The sequence below is a fragment of the Palaemon carinicauda genome, chromosome 41 (genome assembly GCF_036898095.1).
Source record: "Palaemon carinicauda isolate YSFRI2023 chromosome 41, ASM3689809v2, whole genome shotgun sequence".
NCBI classification, from domain to species: domain Eukaryota; kingdom Metazoa; phylum Arthropoda; class Malacostraca; order Decapoda; family Palaemonidae; genus Palaemon; species Palaemon carinicauda.
The window spans coordinates 25,930,110-25,952,396 of NC_090765.1; the positions used below are offsets into that span (position 1 = coordinate 25,930,110).

The 22,287-nt window shown below is 35.5% G+C and overlaps 1 protein-coding gene across 1 annotated transcript in view; it reads right to left on the reverse strand.

Annotated features, from left to right (window-relative positions):
* LUBEL (Linear Ubiquitin E3 ligase) overlaps positions 1 to 22,287 on the reverse strand; it is a 198,492-nt gene that overhangs the window by 67,695 nt on the left and 108,510 nt on the right. Inside the window, exons 11-13 of the mRNA XM_068364388.1 lie at positions 15,954 to 16,307; positions 14,754 to 15,801; positions 13,222 to 14,459 (exon numbers count right to left, since the gene is read on the reverse strand). Of these exons, the coding sequence (XP_068220489.1) occupies positions 13,222 to 14,459; positions 14,754 to 15,801; positions 15,954 to 16,307 (2,640 nt within the window). The remainder of the gene's footprint in view (positions 1 to 13,221; positions 14,460 to 14,753; positions 15,802 to 15,953; positions 16,308 to 22,287) is intronic.

Here is a 22,287-nt window from a genome sequence, read left to right on the forward strand (position 1 = left end):
GTTGTTTGATCAACTAGTTTTAAGATGGTTCCATAAACAAAATTATTTTGCTATATGCCCATTGCCATCCCCATTTTCATACAAAATCTATTCAGTTATTTAAAAAGTGTACCTAGTTTTAACTCAATATATAAAATCATTTTGTAATTGATTATGTAATAATTTGATTAACCAATCCACGCAACATCTGCATAAAATAAATCATTCAAGGATCATTCAATGCAAGGTTTACTTGACCATTTGCAAATTTAATTAATATAACTATCAATAGTGTCTACCAAACTCAATGAATCTCTATAATTACAACTTTTCCAAAATCATATGCCTAAGATACAGCAAGATAATCTTTATGTACAGTATAACCACCAGAAAAACTATTAATGTCTAATTTCAGTATCGTCTGTATTACCTGTTTCAATATTCCAGAATAACTTCCGAGTGTCTAATTGTAATACAGCACGTTCTATATACCTGATAAATTATCTGGATATTGACAAGTCTAATTACAGAACTATATGCATATATGACTCATTCTACAATCCTTTGGGGTCTAATTCCAAGACTATCTATTGTATACATACAATCAAATGGAAGCATTCGCTGATTTAACTTATTTCCACTGCTTTTCTTCTATTTAATTAATTCCAGGATTACTTAAGCATCTAATTAAGGGCCAAATACATAGTTAACTATAATCCATTTCTTTTAGCGATGCAGATTTGCACCGACTCGCAGCGGTGCCCTTTGAGCTCGGAAAAGTTTCCTGATCGCTGATTGGTTAGAATTATCTTGTCCAACCAATCAGCGATCCGGAAACTTTTCCGAGCTAAAAGGGCACCCTTGCGAGTCGGTGCAAATCTGCATCGCTAAAAGAAATGGACTATAGTTCTAGTAATGGGTCACTATATTATTCATTTCTGTAACCATCTATTTTACCTACTCTAGGCTCATATGATCATTTGGTCACCTAATACATTTCCGAATCATTGGACTTTATATTTCTCAGGATTTCATGGTTATCAGATTCTAAGATTATTTATTTATCTAGTCCAGATAAATATTAGGTGCTATTATAGTATGCTATCTACCGTCGAATTTCTACTATAGTATGGTATCTATCACAAAGTATGTCATCTACCGTCAATGTTAATCCTCCTGTTTGATGGGGATTATCAAATAGATTACTTACCACAAGTATGTTATCCTCATTGGACTTTAATGATAGTTTAATATTTATTGGAAGGACAACATGGATGTATTTTGGGTTAGGTTAGGTTAGGTTAGGTTAGGTTATCAAGTCGGTAGTGATCCTCCTTATTAGAGGCGGATTAGCAAGTAGACCGTATTCTTAGGGACTGATGGTAGGTATCATACTATAGTCAGAGGGGGGTGGTAGATAGCAAAATAGGCGGTAGATAGCATACTATAATAGCAACAAATATTATTAGTCTGTCTAATAGAAAGATCTGCTGAATGTGTAATCAACCTTCCCAAAGCATATTTTCAATCATTAATTCCAGGATATTTGCTTATGTAATTAATCTTATGATGTCTGACTTACTAGTTCCAGGTTATAAAGTATATATAACTAATATCCTATCTGAATAAACACTTTGATTATCCAATTCCAAAACCCCTCCTTACATAATCCAGTATATGATTGATTTTATCTTCCTAGTTCTAAGAATATATGTATATTTGTTCCATTGAGCCAAGATCATTTGACTATTCAATTTCAAGACTATCTAAACTTTTACTATAATAATTTTCTGGTCGTCTAGTCCTGCATGGTTCATATTCATATCTTACCAAATTCGCGAGACATAGATGGTCTAAATTACTTTCAGGACATATCTGTACCTAATTATTTCAAGAACATTTGAGTCCAACTCCAAGGTTACCTACGTGTCTAAACAACTCCAAAATCATCTGAGTAGTCAATCTAAATCTAGAACCATCCACAACCTTATGCATTTAGCAATTTCTATCTTTAAAGGACCTAATCAAACCAAACAATATGCATATATAAAACACTTCAAAATTAAATATATGTGAACTTCTAAGACCATCTGCATATCCTATGAAATAATCCAAAATGATTTCAATGTACAACTTCAGGACTACGTGCATATTCAAATCATCCTATGTTGTCCAATTAAATAATTCAGGACCATAATATACATAATCACACACACTACCAAAATGACTTTAAATTCTCTTCACTGTAAGGACCATACCTAAAGAGATTCAGGAACATTTGGTTTTCTAAATTTATACAAATCAACCTCCTTACCTAACTAATCTAGGGAGCATTTTAGATATTAATTCCAAAACTATTAGCATATTTGATTCTCTAATCCAAAATAATATAAGTATCTAATTCCAAGACTATCTACTAATAGATTAACTCAATAAGTCCAACTACCTAATCATAGGACTGCACACATATCTGTACCCTTTCCAAAATCCTTTAACAGTCTGTCCATTGGTAGGGGCCTCGTATTAAACATATTTGAGAATATTTAAATGTTTATGTAATTTTTGTATAATTTCTGTTTGATCTTTTCCTTTGTCATTCTCATCTGTACACCTGTTCTACAAAACCACGATCATCAGAAAGTTCAATTCTGGAACCATCTACACATCCCGACAAATTTTGGATTTTCAGATGATCCAGATGAAATCTATATCATCTGTATACTAATCCCGAATCCCCTTTAACGAAAATTACCAGAAGAATGGGAAGAAGCCGACTTCCAAGATTTTTATACTTATTTTCATTATCATATGACTATCAAATCCTAAGATATATCCTTATCTAACTCATTTCAGACTACTTTGTATAAGTAGCCTACTCACGATTTTATGTCCGTTATACACAAATTAGAATAAATGGACGTAGAATGCTAAGAACATAGCATATCTAACAAGGTAATATCTATAGCCAGCGTTACCTAACCTTCTATGAAATCACTTGAATCCAATGTCCAGCCCAACCTCAAATTAAACTCATTTCAAATTACAGTACTTGGAAGTGTTCCTGATTACAGTACAGTTATATTTTTTTTACCATGGCTAAATTGCTCTGATTACATAACTCCATGACTATTCGCATACACAATCTAATCCAAAATAATTTATATCTATCTAGTACTATGATTACCTGGCTTAATAAAACGAAGGAGGATTTGGAAAAGGGTTGGAGGGCGAAGATGCCTTCAAGGAAGTTCTTGGAATACCTGCATAGTTCAATAGTTGCTAAATGATGCATGACTTTTATGAGGGAGAGGGGTATCTAATTCAAAAACCCTTAATATTTCTGGCCTATTTCATGAAAATCTTTGTATCTATATACAGGACATTCACATGGCTAAACGAATTCTAGACTATTTGATTGTCTTCACCATTTCCAGCACCATCATTATTCCTGAGGCACTCACAGAGCATTGTGATGTCTAATTCTATGAATACCTCCATTACTAAACAACTCTCAAAACATTTGATATTCTAATTACACAACCATCTGCTGATGTTACCCACACTAAGCTCAGATGACCTTTATTAGCCCAAGGGTTCCAACAGGAAAAATATACCAGTGAGGAAAGGAAATAAGGAGACAAATAGATAAAATGTGCCCGAGTGTACCATCAAGCAAGGTAACTCTAACAAAAAAAAAAAAAAAAAAAAAAAAAAAAAAAAAAAAAAAAAAAAAAAAAAAAAAAAAAAAAAAAAAAAACCACGGTGAAGAGGCCATGGTACTACCCGGAATACTAGAGAACAATGGTTTTATTTTGGAGTGTTTTCCTAAAAGAGCTGCTTTAAAGAGTCCCCTCTACCTTTACCAAGAGGAAAGTAACCACTGAAAAATTACATTGCAGTAGTTAACTACTTAAGTGAAGATTTTTTTTTGGTTATCTAAGCGTTGCAGATGTATGAGGAAGGAAAATGTGTAAAGAATACGCCAGAGTATTCGGTGTATGAGTAGGCAAGGGAAAAAGGAGCCGTAACCAGAGAGGGATCCTATGTACTATCTAGCCAGTTAAAGGACTCATTAACCCTCTAGCGCTACTATATCAACGGGTGGCTGGTACTTGGCCAACCTACTACCTATAACTTTAGTATAATTAATTGATACTCGGTATCATCTGAGGTTACTTAAACCCATGACCACCTACATTTTCAGGAGGTTATGTATAATAATGCTTATATATATATATATATATATATATATATATATATATATATATATATATATATATATTGTGCATATATATATATATGCACATTATTATATATATATATATATATATATATATATATATATATATATATATATATATATATATATATATATATATATATATATATATATATATATATATATGAGGAAGATTATATATTTGTTTGATTTTAAACCCTCTTTATATCTAATCTATAAAACCAACATTGCTTCAGAGTGTAATTCTTGGAAAACGTTCTTATGTCCCATTATATTCCCACTAGATAATTACAGGACCATGTCTCGTGAGGATATCCTACGATAACTTGATAAGTCAATCCAATTAAAGATAAATCTATCCGGTAACTAAATCTATAACTTTGTTGGTCTGAATTTATGACAAGAATGTCATAATGTCGAACTTTATCAAGTAATATTTCTTTGCCTTACTTCAGGACTACCTTTAAATCCAACCATTTGCAGAAATATCAGACTTTCTAGTTTAATATCAAGATCAATTGCAGACCGCGCCTCTGCTAGGATCCTTTTGACCATTTGCATACCTAATTAATTAAAAGAGCATTAATAAATAGCCTACCTATTCTTTGATCATTTACATTCTAGTCTTTATGAAGATCATGGGCTTAATAATACCCAAAATTTTATCCAAAAATTCCAGTCTTTGTATATATAACTTACCCCACTATGTCTATCTAGCTAATTCTAACACCATTTAACATCCATGCCATCGCAAAACCATATCTAAGGCAAGTCTTGAACAGCTGGTTCTCTAAATAATTTTTCAGGAATAACAACATCTCACTCATTTCAGAAACATTTGAGTGCCCAATTTCACAAATTTAACAAACTCTAGGAACATTAACTATCCAATCTATTTGCAACTAACTACCACGTGAAGACTCATCTCCTTGTAAAATAACTTGGTAGTCTGATATGAAATTTGAAATAATTCGAAGGCATAGTTAGTTTCTGTATGATTGGCCTTTCTTACTTTTTCCACCACCATTTTCATCTAGCTAATTAGAAAAACGTAAGCACATCACACATCAACTCCACCAATGCATAATTTGAGTGACTAATTCCAGTTCCATTTGCACATCCGACAAAATCAGGATTACCATATTGTTCAAATTGATTATGAGATCAGGTTAAATGTCTAATGACAAATCTAATTACTTTGTCGACCTATTCAAATATTTTTACAACCGGTAATAGACTAGACGTAAAGCGATTCTTTGACGTAGGTCGGATTCTTACCTTATTAAGGATTTAAATATTCTCTATACAAATATGGAACATGAAAAAGTACTAATAGCCTGGTATCATTATATAGAACCAGACACCTACCCTAGTCAATATGAAGTACAATACTTTACAGGACAGCACTTAATAACTATTCTACTAACTAGAAACCGATGTAAACTAGGGAAAAATTACGTAACTCGAATTCCATGTTTGCATTTAATGTTTTAGGATGACTGACGTAAAGTCGGAACGGACGTAAACCAGGGCACTACAGTATTTAATTCCATGACCATTTCAACTCTGTTGACGAGTATATCGAAACAATTCTAAGATCATTAGAGTCCACCTAATTCAAGGATATTATTACTTGTTTCTTGTATCAAATGATAAATAAATTCAGAGATGATCTGTCTACCTAACTCATTTCAAAATTACTTATATGTCAAATTCCAAGACCCGTATAAATGATGCAACCTGGAAAAATTTGGATGTATAGTTCCAAGACAAGTAGCCTATGTAACCAATCTCATGATCTCTGACGATTACTAAGGTACAGTATATGCATAACAAAACTCTTCTTTCCCTTCGTTATCCCTACTTTAAGGTCGGCATCTCTGAAAAATATTTTCCGTCCTCCCACTCCAGCACCCGCGTCACGTTGTGAGTGGATTTACCCCCTGCCGTCAGACTTACAAAACCCTGTTTGATGCAACCTCTCCAATGCCTTCTATGAAAAGCATCTTCTTCTCTCCAGATTATCCTTCACCCTATCTCGTCATAATTCTCTGCTTCCCTCTCGATTCTCCCCCTTAACAGGTCCCTCCCAAGTCCCCCTCACTCCCTCCCCACTATCATTCTTCAAGAAAGGCCATACTATCTCAGTCGTGACACTCTTATGACCTCTGTAATCTTAACTATGCATGCCATTCTTCTTATTCAATCCTTTCCTATCCTTTCGAACAGTGATATTCCCCTATCCACCTCAGCATTCTCATCTCTGTTTTCTCATGCTTTGCTCCCTTTGTTCGTCTTAAGAGCCTAAGTTTCTAATTCATACATTAACACTGGTCTTATTACTGTGCTATAAATCTTGAATTTTAGCTAGATAGGCATTTTCTTATTACTACCATTCCTGGTGCCTCCCTCCACTGACCCCAGGTTTCTTTTATCCTATTCGTAACATCAGCCTCAAAACCTCCTTCCTGACTTATAGTAGATCCCAAGTATATAAGTTTTTCAACCCGTTTTATAACCAAGCCCCTACTTGCCAGTCCATACCTTCCTTACTGGTCATCATACCTGTTTTATAACAACCTCTCCAAAGAATCCTGCCACTCTATAACCCTTCTCTGAAAGTTTTCCTAATTTTCTGTATTCAACAACTCCCACAACTCTTCATATTTAATCTCTTAACAAATAAGAACAGGAATAATGCTGATCTCTGATGTAATCCAACGCTAAATTCAAAGGTTTTTGCTTCCCCAACTGTTGTTATGACTTTTGTCCTTGTTCTTTTGTAAATCGTCTCACCCATTCTAATATACTTCTCTGGGACGGGACTTTCCTCTTCCTCAAGCATCAAAACATAATTTCTCTCGGGATTCTATCATAAGCTTTTCTAGAACTACAAAAGCACAGAAGAGCTTTTCCTACAGCTTTCTTACTATAAAGATGGCAACTACGGTCTCTTTTCCCTTCATAAATCCATATTGCTGTTTCCCAATCTTTACAATCTTGCATCTAGTGCCTTCTCAAAAACATTCAAATCACGCTCTGTTAGTTTAATTCCCCCGTGGTTACCACAATACATGACATCACTTCTTTTTATTAAATATAGATATAATTAGACTCTCCTTTCAGTCTTTAAGCATTATTTCGTCTTCGCATATTGATCTCTGATGGACCTGGGGCTTTACCATTTTTCATTTTACTCAATGCCCGCTTCACTTCTGTATTCGTATCTCCATCACAGGCCCCTCCAATCTCTCTGTTTCTCAGAATATTCTTTCCATCTCCTCTTATTGTCTTCATTCCTATGCAATACATTTCCATCTTGACTTATAGTAGATCCCAAGTATATAAGTTTTTCAACCCGTTTTATAATCAAGCCCCTACTTGCCAGTCCATACCTTCCTTACTGGTCATCATACCTGTTTTATAACAACCTCTCCAAAGAATCTTGCCACTCCATAACCCTTCTCTGAAAGTTTTCCTAATTTTCTGTATTCAACAACTCCCACAACTCTTCATATTTAATCTCTTAACAAATAAGAACAGGAATAATGCTGACTAGACGACTCTCAGTTGCCCCAAATCCAGGATTTGCATTTTCCTAAGTTTGAAATCTTTTAGATACCATTTCTTATCTCTATCCTTTTATTCAATAACCGAACTATATCAAATCAAATGACAATCTACTTAATAACAGGCCTACGTCAAACCATATCAAGTTATGTGAAAGTGTACCTATTCTTGGCAAATTGAATTTTTTCTATTTATGCAGTCTTTGTAAGATCTAATTTCAATACCATCTATATTTTCTTTATTTATATCTCATTCAAGGAACACCAGAGATCCCAGTTCCAGGAACACCAATTATTTATCCAATTTAGTGAGCAGAGGGCAATCTGGTCTAATTCTAGGACAATGTCTAAAAAAATCCCTTAATTATAACTTGTATCCACCTAGCTATAAGAATATCTGCATAACTGCTGCATTGATTCAGGATCACTTAAGTTTATCCTTATTTATCAATCTGAATTGGTAACTTATTCCAAATGAATTGGACGTTTAATTACAAACCCATCTCCGGCGCTAACCAAGATCAAGAAAACTAACTGATTCAGAGAAAAAAATTAGTTTTGAAGTCCAAGACTAACCTCAATTTAAACAATTTAACTACTACCCTACTTCCAGAACCAACTATAGATCTTTCCAATACTAGGCTCATTTGACTAATTTCATATCTCATTAATTTAAGTACTCTCGGTGTGATTAGTAGTTATAATACATTTTTGATGATCACCACATATAAACTATAGCCAGATGGCTTGTTTGTTTACTGCTAAGACCCTATTCATGCCCGATTCATATATCAAACATAATATAAGAGTCCATTCTAAGGCCATCTATAGATTTAACGTAGAGCATGGTGACCAAGTGCATATTACTCCTCTATTCCAGAGCCATTCGACAGTCTATTTCATACAGGACCATGTCTAACCCAGTTCCAGAACCACTGATGATTTACATGTAAGTTGATTCCATGACCATCGCTCTTTAACTCACTCCTGGAACATTCCATTAATTTCAGAAATATGAGACGATCTAATTCAATTCCAGGACCATCTGCAATTTTACCTAAACTAAAAATATTTGCCTGATTGTATATCCAGTCAATTCAAAGTGTCACCTGTTTATTCTTAATCCCATGATATATTCATACCTTTCTAGGACAGCATTTCTAATACAATTCTAAGGCAATTCACACATAAACCACAGGATGATTATTCACTTGTATACTTCTCAGACTTCATTCCTATTATTAATGAAAAAAAAGTTTTATCAGCCACCAAATTAAAAATCTTTAACTCGCATATCACATTAACAGCACAACTGGGATTAGCAATTCCTCAACCATCTACATATTTAACACATATCATGATGTGAATCCATCTAAGCAATTCCAAAGATCATATACACAGCTATTTTATGCCAAAAACCCTGACACACTAACTAACCTAAAGTGAGACACAACCCTGTGAAAAGTCTATAAATGAACATTCCCAGTTATGTTTATTTGTAAATACTGTATTTTGAATCAATTCAAGTATTATTTAAAAATATAGTTTTTACACGTAAGCCATCATTACGTCAAGCTTTCCCGAAATCATTTGGAGGTATCTAGCTCTAACGTCACTGACATATCCCATTATCTAATTATATACTTCTCTGTGTGGTCCACTAATTCATGATTTCATGAAAGTCTACTTCAAGGGAGCAAAAAAAAAAAAAAAAAAAAAAAAAAAAAAAAAAAAAAAAAAAAAAAAAAAAACACTCTAAATTATTTCGTGGACCATTAGGATATCTACAGTATATACCCTAAAAATATTCCATTGCTAAATTTAAAGACTCCTTGTATAATTACCAATTTCAAGAATGGTTAACCCCTAATTCTAAATAAGGGCTTTCTGCATTTTTCACCCCTTCTGGTTCCATCGGCTCTCTTGATAGATTGAATTTATGAATTTGGTCCAGAAGATTTGGCACTGGGGCCTGAGAGACCATTCAGCACCCAAGTGCAGTTCCAGTATGAAGGAAAGGTTAAGAATTGGGTAGCAAGATGGTAAAAAGGAAGCGAGAACGGAGGAACTGTTGGAGGATAAAAAGTGAGCATGATTATGGGCTAGGTCAGGAAATCAATTCCAGGATCATTAGTAACTACAGAATTACTGTAATCTCTGTATGCTTAAAATTTCTATAATCATAGGCTAATAATGTCCACGACAATTTGATTACCTCAGCCACTAACAATTACTTCAATCGATAATTTTAGGACTATTTGTATATCTGACAATCTTTATTGTCTCTTATTCCAGATATATCTCTATGCAATGAACTCAGTTTATCTTATTCTAAGAGTATCTGTCTAATCTATTCCAGCATCATCTGTACACCGAATTCCATGACCAATCGAGGAAATTTTTCTTGTTCCGGACTATTCAGTGTATATAACAAGAACGCTTCAATGGTGCAGAGGACCCTCAGTGGCAATATACTTTTGCTAGTGCAAAGGACCCTCAGTGGCAATATACTTTTTCTAGTGCAAAGGACCCTCAGTGGCAATATACTTTTTCTAGTGCAAAGGACCCTCAGTGGCAATAAACTTTTTCTAGTGGAAAGGACCCCCAGTGGCAATATACTTTTTCTAGTGCAAAGGACCCTCAGTGGCAATATACTTTTTCTAGTGCAAACGCCCCTCAGTGGCAATATACTTTTTCTAGTGCAAAGGACCCTCAGTGGCAATATACTTTTTCTAATGATCTAAAATGTCCAAATTTTGACATTCTCAATCAACAGGTTTATCAGACATTCCCATTTTCCTTTTCCCTTTGCTGCAAACTATCAAATTTTCATACTTCAATTATAAATTTCGAGATAACGTTGAACACTTCTTTTTTTTCTGAATGAGGCAAGGGTTATAGATAGTTACAAACTAGTGTCAAACCAAAGACTGACTTAAATGCCACCCACTTATCGTTTCGTATTTTTATTGAATTAAACTACAGTAGGTTTGATATCTATTTTTGAACTAATGAATATACCTGGTTCCGTAATATTCTTATCGTGATATATATATATATATATATATATATATATATATATATATATATATATATATATATATATATATATATATATATATATATACACACATATATAAATATATATTTTTTCCCTAAGAGTTTACGATTTCAGGTATCACTATCCAGTTTTTCAGGTATGATTCTAGCATCAGGTGCTAGTCCCAAGACTACCCCTTAACCTAGTTGGATCCCACAAAATCGACTATATATATGTCGTGGAGACGAAACTAGTTGGGACACGCTTGGAATTTTTATTTTTTTCCTATGATTACACACACACACACACACACACACACATATACATATATATATATATATATATATATATATATATATATATATATATAAAATGTGTGTGTATGTGTGTGTGTATAAAATCATAGGACAAATGCAAATGCAAGAGTCCTAACTAGTCTCGTCTCCACAACATGATACACACACAAGAGGAAGCAGTATCAGGTATTGAAGCTTTAAATGGAAACTACAAGAGATAAAGACGGTAACGACAACAGCTAAATGAAGTAAATAGAGGCAGATATATCAGCCAAAACTAAGAATATAATGACCAACATTTGGATCCTCATCAACGCCTAATTTCCGTGAAATCCCATGCAACGAAAGAATGCTAAATGACGAACAATAAAGGCTCATTATACGCTTGAACAGTAACAGACTTGTAAGACCCTAGTAAGAGCAGTCTGAATAAAGTGGAAATCTAGTTTAGAGACATTAAAAATCCTCCAAATGCCAGGCAGGAAAAGAAATAAAAAGGTAGAAACCAACAAATGGATGGACCTAGAATTAGGAACAGATATAGTATGCATATTAAAACTTCATACTGTAGGCTTGCCTATCTACCATCTTTCTTATTTCCCAAACCAATGACATCTATTAAATTATTTCTGGTTTTGTTCATATGCATTTCATTTTTTTTTCTCTGTCTAACTCTTTAGACATAAGTACATAACCAACCTAACCTGGTTCATTATCTGAATTATTCATCATGCTTTTCAGCTGCCTATTTTGCTCACGAGATATCACTTGTCATTAAATTATTCCTCTTAACCAACTACTGTATTACATAAACCATTCTACCTCCGCTAACAGCATCTTTAGTTTTTCGACATATTTCACTTTATTTGAATCTTTTATGACCATCTTTTCGCCTTTTTGTTTATTGTTTTATCCACATTTTCTTCCTCCCTTTAAAAAAAAACATTCAATTTCTTAATCATCCTTCATTTTCTAAAGCTGTCTTTCCTTCTCTTTGCTTTCCCTCTTGTCCACCTAAAAATATTCTCTACCCTTCTCGATTTCATTTCCTCTTACCCCAATCTTCAATATTATATACTATTTCCTCTTTTTTTTTCCATCACATCTTAAGACTTTACTCTTTCTTCTATCAAACCCTTCTTCCTCCTAGCAAATCTCATCCCTTACATCCATTAATTGTATATTGTTCCACAGATTCTGTTTCCCCTCTTCTCTATCAACATATTTTCTTGCCCTCCCCAACCCTACTATATTTCTATCACTACCTGGTGAGCTTTGATCACCTCCCTTGAAGGGCCCAGATAGTCAGGCAACTTAAAAATAGCTTACCTTTTGTGGTGTCTTATACTTACCTCAAATGTACTCTGTCAAACTGACTAAAGATTGCTTTATGAAATTTAAAGTCTTACACTGATAAGTCTGCTTCTATTAGTATTCCTTTTCCATTTTTATAATTTTTTTATTAAATGTTTCAATGTAACTCAATTCAGCAATTTATTGTTAGGAAAATTCTTTATAACTACATTCATAATAATTCTAACCGAATTTCTTATTAATCATGTTAAACGTTTAACGCTATTTTGATTCTCTAATCTCTAGATCAATTGTTTTCAAACCTTTCTCAAAATGTATCGCTCTGAAAGAATTTAAGTTTTTCAATCTTATACGCTCAATATTACTAAAGAAAATCTTCCCATTAGTTTTATCAATACTTACTAATTATCCTTACGTCTTTCGTTTCCTTTCGTTATTGCTTATCAAGTACTTACTTAAAGTTTGTCATTACGGTATTTCTAATACCTTGGCTACTATCAAAATTAAATTCTTTTATTCTATAGACACTGGCCAGATTACAGAAAACTAGGAAAACTCGTCTTCTGAGCCATCAAGATAAAGGCTGTGTCGTAATGGCCACCATATAAACATTAATAAAAGTTTTTCTTTTTATAATATCCATGAAGCATAGCCCTTTTCTTTCGTTTCTTCAACAATGCCTGTTATTTGTATCAAGTTGTAAATACTGTAATAATGAAAAAAGTGTGTAATTGTGTAATTAAAATATGAAAACTCGCTAAAGAGTAACATCATGTCATTCACCTGACTAATGTTGGTTGGTCTTCCATCCTGATTAAGTGTGAATGCTTGTGTCTGGCTGGTTGCAGGAACATCCTTCAGCTGTTCACTCAAAGATAAGTCTGGAGAGTCAGGGGGAGAATAAAACTGGGCGTCAGAAGAGGAACAACTAAGAGGAGTGTACTGACGGTCTCGTTCCGGGGGTGAGCTGTGTCCTAAGGAGGACCCTGATGAAGCTCTTGCCACATCAATATTCCTGAGTACCATGGGAGAGCCTTGCTTTCCTTCGTGTGCCTTCAAAAATCTTTCCAAAGTGCCAATTTCATTGTTATCCTCTGCCTCTTCTTTTGCACTTTGACTTTGAACTTGAATCTGTATTCCAGCCTGACCTGAATCCCCTGATGGAGATGCTTCAGGCTGTGCTGGTTCTTCAATGGGTTCATAACGGGGTTCATATACTGAGTAAGGAATGACCTCAGGTTTCTGCTCTGTCTGCCCTGTGTCTTTACTGACAATTTCCTTTTCTTGGGCATCGATATTCTTGTTTACTGTTGCAACTGGATTAGGTACATCTGCTACAGTCTTTGCTTCCTCTATAACTTCTTCCTCAGGAGTCTCAGGTCTGATATAGTTAAAGACTGGTACATCCTCATGAGGTTCTTCTAACTGTGGATGCTCAGATGAACTTTGAAGATGTTCATCAATATATTGACTAAAGTCCTGGTCTGCCACTTCATTTGTACCAATTGTTGTAATGTCATCTAATGTATTAGCAAAACTTGGTTCATCAACATCCCCTTTGGAATTTCGAGCAGAGCGAGCTGGGGATCTACCTTTGGGGACTTGAAGTCTAGGACTACAAGACCTAGATTTGTTACCATTCATTACCTCTGGAATTAAGGCCTTCTCTGGATTTGTTTCTTGGACATTTTCCTCCACTGGGCTTGGAGGAGGAGTTGGGGCTCTTTCTTTTTTTATTTCATATCTTCTATCTCTGCTTCCTGATCTTGATTTCCCATCATTTTTCATTGTTCCTTCTGAAGCATCCCCATCAACGACTGTTTCATTGGGTGAGCCATTGAGCTCATTTTTATTATTATTAGGGATCTGGCCTTGGCCATTATCTGGTGGACTAGATTCTGGACTAAGTTCTCCAGATTCAATATCATCAACAGGACTAGCAGGTCTTGGTGTTTGTCGTCCTGGAGTTCTTGACCTCTCGGAATGACTTCTGCCCCAGTTCTTGAAACGGCCACTACTTCCTGCAATAACACAGGAATTATAACTTTAGGTAACACTTTAAATCAAAACCACATTTAAGCTGTTAAATTTATTTAGCAAAAAAACTTTCTGACAATTTAAAATGAACACAAAGCTGCATATATAAATTAATAAACAAAATCACTACATATATAGTCACAAGATATATATGCGATATTTGTGAAAAGTTAAGAATACTGTGATACACAGAATATATTTCAGTCTTTTTAAAGATCATTGTTCCATATTGCACACATATCACACAATTTAGGTTCAGTCTTTCCATCTTAGTTTACCTTCTTTCTTGCGAGAATTTCTTTCCCTGTCTCTGTCTTTGTCCTTATGGTTGATCCCTTCATAGTCGCTACCCCGCCTTCGGGAAGAAGAAGAGGAAAGTCTGAGGTCCTTCATGTGTCGCTCCAACCTCTCATCTTCTCCCTCACTACCTGATTCTGAATCAGATGCAGAGCTACTTCGCCGCCGTGATTTCTTTTTGCTCTTACTCTTGCTTGATCCTGAAACTTTAGTGCGAGTATCACGTTTACTGTCTTTAATATTAAAAGATAAATTACTCTTCACCACACCACCATCGTTATCGTAGTCAGATACATCTCGTTCATCATCTTCATGATCTGTTCGTCTGTCTCGCCGTCTCTCTGAGCGCCTTCGCTCACTTCCTCTTCTGCTGCTGTTCCGACCACTGGTACCAACTGTTTTGGAACACATACCGCAAGTGCGTGCTCCTCCCGAGTTAATAAAAGTACAGTGATCACACTGCCAAGCTATGCTGCTAGAATGATGGCCAGATTTACTTTCCCGCTCCTCAATCTCATCATCATCAGTAACAGAAGAAGACCGACTCTCTGCACTTTCTTCAGAGCGCTTCAGTTTACGTGCTCTGCTGCTGCGCCCACTTGTGTCAGCAGCACTGAAAGATCTTGATTTTGAGGACTTGTGTGAACGGTGAGAAGAGGAACGAAGTGAGGGGGCAGGTGAGGATGGAACTTTCCCAAATGTGTGCATGGAGTCAGGTATGGACATATTGAGGCCCATTCCAGAACCCATCGGTGGTGGCCCCATGTGAGGGTGGTATCCCGGGTAATACCCTAGGTACATAGGTGGCACATGATGATGCATATGCGGAGGTGGTGGTCCCCATGGATAACCAGATACATCACTACCGACAGAGGAGAGGTTCATAGACAGGTTGGATGCCGTGCGTTTCATGCCACCAGCAGTGGGATGACCTGGATACATACCTGGTCCTTGACACAAATCACAGGGAGCACCCCACATCATCCCATTGTTGTACCCCATCATATTCAGCTGCTGGAAACTATTGGCCTGCAAATGAAAGAAACATTACAGATTAGACATGATTCCAAGTAAAGTTGTTTCGACAAGTTAGATAAAAATAAACAGTATAACACATACAGTTTACTAGGGCATCTAAGGGAAAGGTTTACTATAGGTGCATCTGAAGTACTCTAACACACCCCATGTGAATTATTAAAGCCGTGCTGTGTCTGCTGCTGAGCCAAGGTGTTGAGATCACACACAGAAGCTGAGGACACCATGCCGCGACCAAGACTGCTAACACTACGAGTCCCTCCCCCCATCGTGTTGAAGCTCCTACGGGTAGTGGCTCCAGCGAAGGCTGACATATCGGCAGGAGTGTGCCCAGGAGGGCATGTCGGACCACTGAGTTCTGTGTTCCCACCGCTCACTTGGGCTGCCATCATCTGTGCCCACTGATCATCTGATACACTCTGAGATCGATTTCTGGTGGCAGGTTTTGGGGCTTCTGCATCCCACGGAAGTGACCCTGGCGTGCCCTCCACCATCGACGTCTGTGAGACAAGGCATGTCAGCCACAAAGAAACAAACTACTTTTTAAATCTAAAAAACATACCATAACCATCTAACCATCAACCTGAATCCTATTTTTATAAGCTACAAGCTTCCCAGTCTACCAAATGGAAGAACTGATTCTAGCTGTGTAAACTATACATGCATGTGGCATAAAAAAAAAAAAAAACTGTAGGAAAACTAAAAAGCCCAGTTACAAAGGAAAGGGTACACAATGAGCACAACACAGAAATCAAAATGCAGTAACAAACAAACAGGCAGCCATTGATGGATAGAGAGAGAGAGAGAGAGAGAGAGAGAGAGAGAGAGAGAGAGAGAGAGAGAGAGAGAGAGAGAGAGAGAGAGAGAGATCAGGACAAATAAAAAAAGAAATATAATAATCTGAAAACCAACAAATGCCACATAGAATAAAGTAACAGTGCATTACACAAACCAATGCCAGTAGCAAATAATATTGAAAACTGATGAGATGATTTAATATGAACCTGGAAATATGAAGGAGCGATCTGAACTATGACTTAAAGCTCAAACAAAACTGAAATGTCAAATTGTGGGGATTTTATGCCTTTGTAAGAAAGAACTCATAGAATATCTTTCGTAAATACAATATGATTATTTTTTGTAAGTCAATCTACAGTGAAGTAATAGCCGAAGTTTAAATTTGTTCTGTGTTTATATTAATAAACCACTGGAACTATAAAAACAAAACATTAAAATTATATCATAAATAAAGAAAAAGAAACAATGGGTAAATAATTATCACCCTAAGAGATAATCATAGATAACTGTTACGTAACTATTTCCTAGACAAAGATGTTTGCTAGAATCAGATTTCTAAAAAATCATAATTTTAAAGGGTAAACACCGTGTTATGATGTATTTAATGCTTTTGAAAAGGAATAAGACCATCAAAAAGGATATTGTGCTTGGGCAAGTATCAAACATCTCGACTCAAGACTCAAAATTCTCTTTCGCTCAGTCAAACGTTATAACTTACAAACATTTACTGAATATACTTATTATTATAAAATACATTTTGCGACTAATGTAACAATATTACAAAAAAATTTTGTTAAAGGAAACAAAAAAATCTTGGTACAGAAAGGATTCACACATATGCTATAACATATGTCGACTCAATCATTCAAATTTACAAGTAATGTACACCAAAAAAAATCTTATTACAGCAGACCCCATCGAAACCTCCAACAATGACAAACTTTTGTCGATTACTAACAGCCAATTTCTTCCGCCTGTTCCTGTTCCTTCTGCGAATGACAGCCGGCAGAGTGCTGTCGGGGGTTAGGGACTCATCACTGTAGTCTCGAAATTTCTTGAAATTCTCCTCAGCCAGATTGACATCATCAGGCGCCTCCTTGCTGCCGAAGACACCTGTCGACGCGCCATCGCTGATCTTCAGCTTTGCTTTCATAAGGTCCACCTCATCTTCCACCTCGACGTCGTTCACAACCTTTCCGTCCGATATAGCGAGGCGTCCGTTAATCAGGTGCTGCTGTTGCTGGTGATCGAAGATCCGAGGTGCTAGGTGATGGCAGTGGTCTTCCATCGAGCAGCAGTTGCTCTTGGGCATATACCCAAATGTGGCGGATTTCTGCAATCCCACAGGGCCCGGGTAACCCATATTACCCATAGGAACATTGGCTATGGGTAAGAATCCATGAATGGTCGGAACGATGGAACCCATGTTTTCATTTAACCAATGATAGTTTTTGAGATTGTTGGTTTCCACAGTTTCACAGTCCGGGCAGTTGCACGGGTACCACATTATGACACCTCAGTGCAGAAAGCCCATTAATTCTCCTTAACGGCTTCCAGAAGGAGAATTAAGGGCAATGTCGAGGTTATAAATCTGCTTGTTGGTCAACATTTACACTGTCATGATTTATAAAATTTTCTCCTGATTGTCTGTACTTATTCTATTCCACATATCGAAATTAAAGAATTCTTAAAAAAAAATATTGGTCCCAAAATTTGAAATATACTGTACAATCGAATATTCACACGTATAAAAAATATATCACTACATTTCCACTTTCATTAAATGCATATCTGTAAGTTCCTTTTTATCCTGTAAAAGCATAACAAAATAACTGAAAATTGTAAACAACTCGGAAGAAATTCAAATCTTTACGACATGTATACATTGTTACTCCTCATAGCAAGAACAAATTAATACAATATATAAGACAACACAAGCTTTAAATCACTGATGAATCAGATGATTTCCACTGGAGTTTTTCATAAAATACTTCACATCCTTCCATAATCATGCGCTTTTTTTTTAAACCCTTTGGTTAGGTTCCATACAAGCTATTATTTCTTTGAAACAAACAATTATCTTTTGCAAGTCAACTCATTACTTCCTTAAAGACAAAGATGTAACAAAACGATTCCCATTACAAAGGTTTTTAATACAAGATTCAAAATATTACAAATCAGGATAAAGAAAAACAATTCTTCAATAATGATCGACAACACGAGAGAAACATAATATAAACAAATAAAGAACGAAAAAGGTTAGAGAAGGATAGACGGCTGAGAGAAATGAGGGACCTGGAGATTTAAGGGGACAGGTGTAGGTTGATGGGGGGTGGGGGGTTTCTAATCATATGACCTGCTCAAAATATCATGAGTCCAAACTTAGTGTTTGATGCGACGTTAAGGAAAACAAACAGGTGCCTTCATCTACTTCCTGGCTCTGAGAGAAGGCGCCAATTTCCACCCGAGGAAAATGGGCGATATTTTACGCCAAACTGCTAAAAGTAGAGAGAGAGAGAGAGAGAGAGAGAGAGAGAGAGAGAGAGAGAGAGAGAGAGAGAGAGAGAGAGAGAGAGACAGAAAGCAGTTTACAGCGAAATGACAAAGCTACTTCCTTACTGAAAACTTCCAAGGGAATTTTGAAGATTAAAGAACCCTTTTAGGAATTTCAAGCGAAACAAGGTTCATAATCTTTTTTTTTTTTTTTTTTCAAAATTCAGCAAACAGAAAAATCTTGGGTTAGATATCTAATAAAGTTAAAAGTCATGCTAGCTTCCGATTTAATTTTCAAGGGAAAATATAGTTTCCACTTTTGAAGAAAAAGTTTTGTAGGCAAGAATTTGATCAAGAGCTTCATTTTTATTACATCAGTGAAGAAAATAATGAGAACAGTAGTGAAAATAAAAGTAATGATTAGCCTGATGAAAGAAAATGTTAAATGAGGTTGAAATTAATTTATTTAACCAAAAAAATACCCACATTGATTATATATATATATATATATATATATATATATATATATATATATATATATATATATATATATATATATATATATATATATATATATATATATATATACTGTATATATATATATATATATATATATATATATATATATATATATATACTGTATATATATATATATATATATATATATATATATATATATATATATATATATATATATATACTGTATATATATATATATATATATATATATATATATATATATATATATATATATATATATATATATATATATATATATATATACATCGTAATTATATTTAAATAAAATGTTTAAAAACTTCTTAAGGAAACTGAAACTTATTGTCGTATCCGGTATTAGGAATCACCTCAATTAGTATTATCGATGCAAGACCCTATCCCCTCCGGACGTCATAGTTTCGAGAAAATCTGACGTTAAAATGCCACTTAAAAATAAGACGGAAAGTGACCACATGGTCGAGATGGAAACTAATTTTGTGCGGCCGTAGCTGCCGAGTGAGGTGTCCAAGCCAAGATTCCATGTGCACACAACAAAACTTACATGGATTTAGACGCACCGATACGTGCCTACTCATATGTAGGACCTACTTCAAGAAGTGCTTATGTTTATATCTATAATTCAGTATCTCATTCCCACATAAACTATATGCATGTAAGCATGAATATGAGGGACAATTCTGTTTACAAGTACATTGTCTGGTGTGTAATTAACTTTTCAAACCAACCATAAATTAATATGGAATAAAAAATAAACCCTTCTAATGTACATCTCTCTCTCTCTCTCTCTCTCTCTCTCTCTCTCTCTCTCTCTCTCTCTCTCTCTCTCTCTCTCTCTCTCTCTCTCTCTCTCTCTCAAAGTAATTCTATCAGGCGTTTGGGCATCTTCCTTTTCTTTTCTCTCTAGCAAGGTAACTAGCAAAGGGCGACCCTGAATCCACTCACACGCATCCATCTGCCTCACAAGACACCTTAACAACTCGGGTAACAAGATCAGCAGGTGTTCCGAACATCAATTAAATCTCAAGAAAGTATACGAGGAAGAACACTTCCTTTGCTTCTAATTTCCTTTTTTGTTCGAGCTTACTGAAAGGAGACAAAACACCCAGTCAATTCTTCACGTTGGTGTTTACGTGAAAAGGAAATAAAGTTGGTGGTGTCCTGGAAGTCTTTTCCTCGTTGATGATTAATCTCATGTGGTAATTATCACTTTCAGAGCTTTAGTTAAAGGTTTAAAGGCCGCTCATGAATGGCAGGGGTAAGGGACAGTGACATTGCCCTTTCGAGACTGACCATATATACCTATGATGAGCGCCCCAGCCCCTCTCCACCCAAACTAGGACCAAGGAGGGCCAGGTAATGGCTGCTAATGACTCAGAAGATAGACCCAAAAGACCCCATCCTTAGCTCACAAGGATGGTGAGGTTGCAGCAACCAAAGAAACTAACGAGTTTAAGCAGGAGTCGAACCCCAGTCTGGCATTCACCAGTCAGGAATAGCTGCAAACAAAACCTTTGCTGCATAGAAAATAATGGAAATATTAAAACATCAAGGAAGATTTAAAGGCAAACATCCAAAATTGACAAAACAATCAGAAAAGTTACTCAGCCAAAACAAAGACAGACTGACTCTGGTGGGAAATACTTGAACTAACAATGCATTTAAGCCAATAATCAAAGGATATTTACTCGGACAAAGACCTAAGCTCCTCCGGACGTCGACTGCCTACTGGGCGAGATATTTCGAGAGGTGATGTGACAGATCCACCTATGCTGCTTTTGTTTACGAAGAAGGGTAAATGTCAAAGGTATTGAGGATATTCACGTACACAGCCAACTGCTAAAAGGTCATTCAAATGACCACTTTTAACGACGACAATGTATAGAAAAATTTGAATTAGGCTACATCAGTGTGTATCTCTGCAACAAAAATAGGAATTACGATAATGTTCATCACTGTAATGCATCTCTCTAAGAACAAGGGAAATGAAGCAACAGTTCATTAAAAGCAACAGTAGACTCTCTCTCTCTCTCTCTCTCTCTCTCTCTCTCTCTCTCTCTCTCTCTCTCTCTCTCTCTCTCTCTCTCTCTCTCTCTCTATATATATATATATATATATATATATATATATATATATATATATATATATATATATATATATATATATATATATATATATCCAGCTCAACGTTATTACTTTTACAGAAGCGTGATCCTTTCTAACAACGGATCACTTAACAACTTTTCAATAACACAAAAAAAAAAAAAAAAAAAAAAACGATACTTCAGTTACGAGAAGAAGATAAATTTCAAATATAAAAATATAAAATAAAATTTTGACTGCAGATATAATTCTAAATCTACAGAAAAAGCGCTAAGTGAAATCAAAAGACCAGACGCGTATTGTAGACAGCCTTCGCAAGGCTGCGGCACTCTGGCACCATAGCTCGACTCTAGGATGCAGTGCCAAATACAGCTCTCTCTCTCTCTCTCTCTCTCTCTCTCTCTCTCTCTCTCTCTCTCTCTCTCTCTCTCTCTCTCTCTCGATGGGCTTAATAGTGCGTCTGTCGGCCAATGATTAGTTTGACGATTTCTATTTTCAAACCCTGGTATCATGACAAATTAGTTTTTCAACCAGAAATGCCTTCATCGATCAAGTCTTAAACGAGGATGA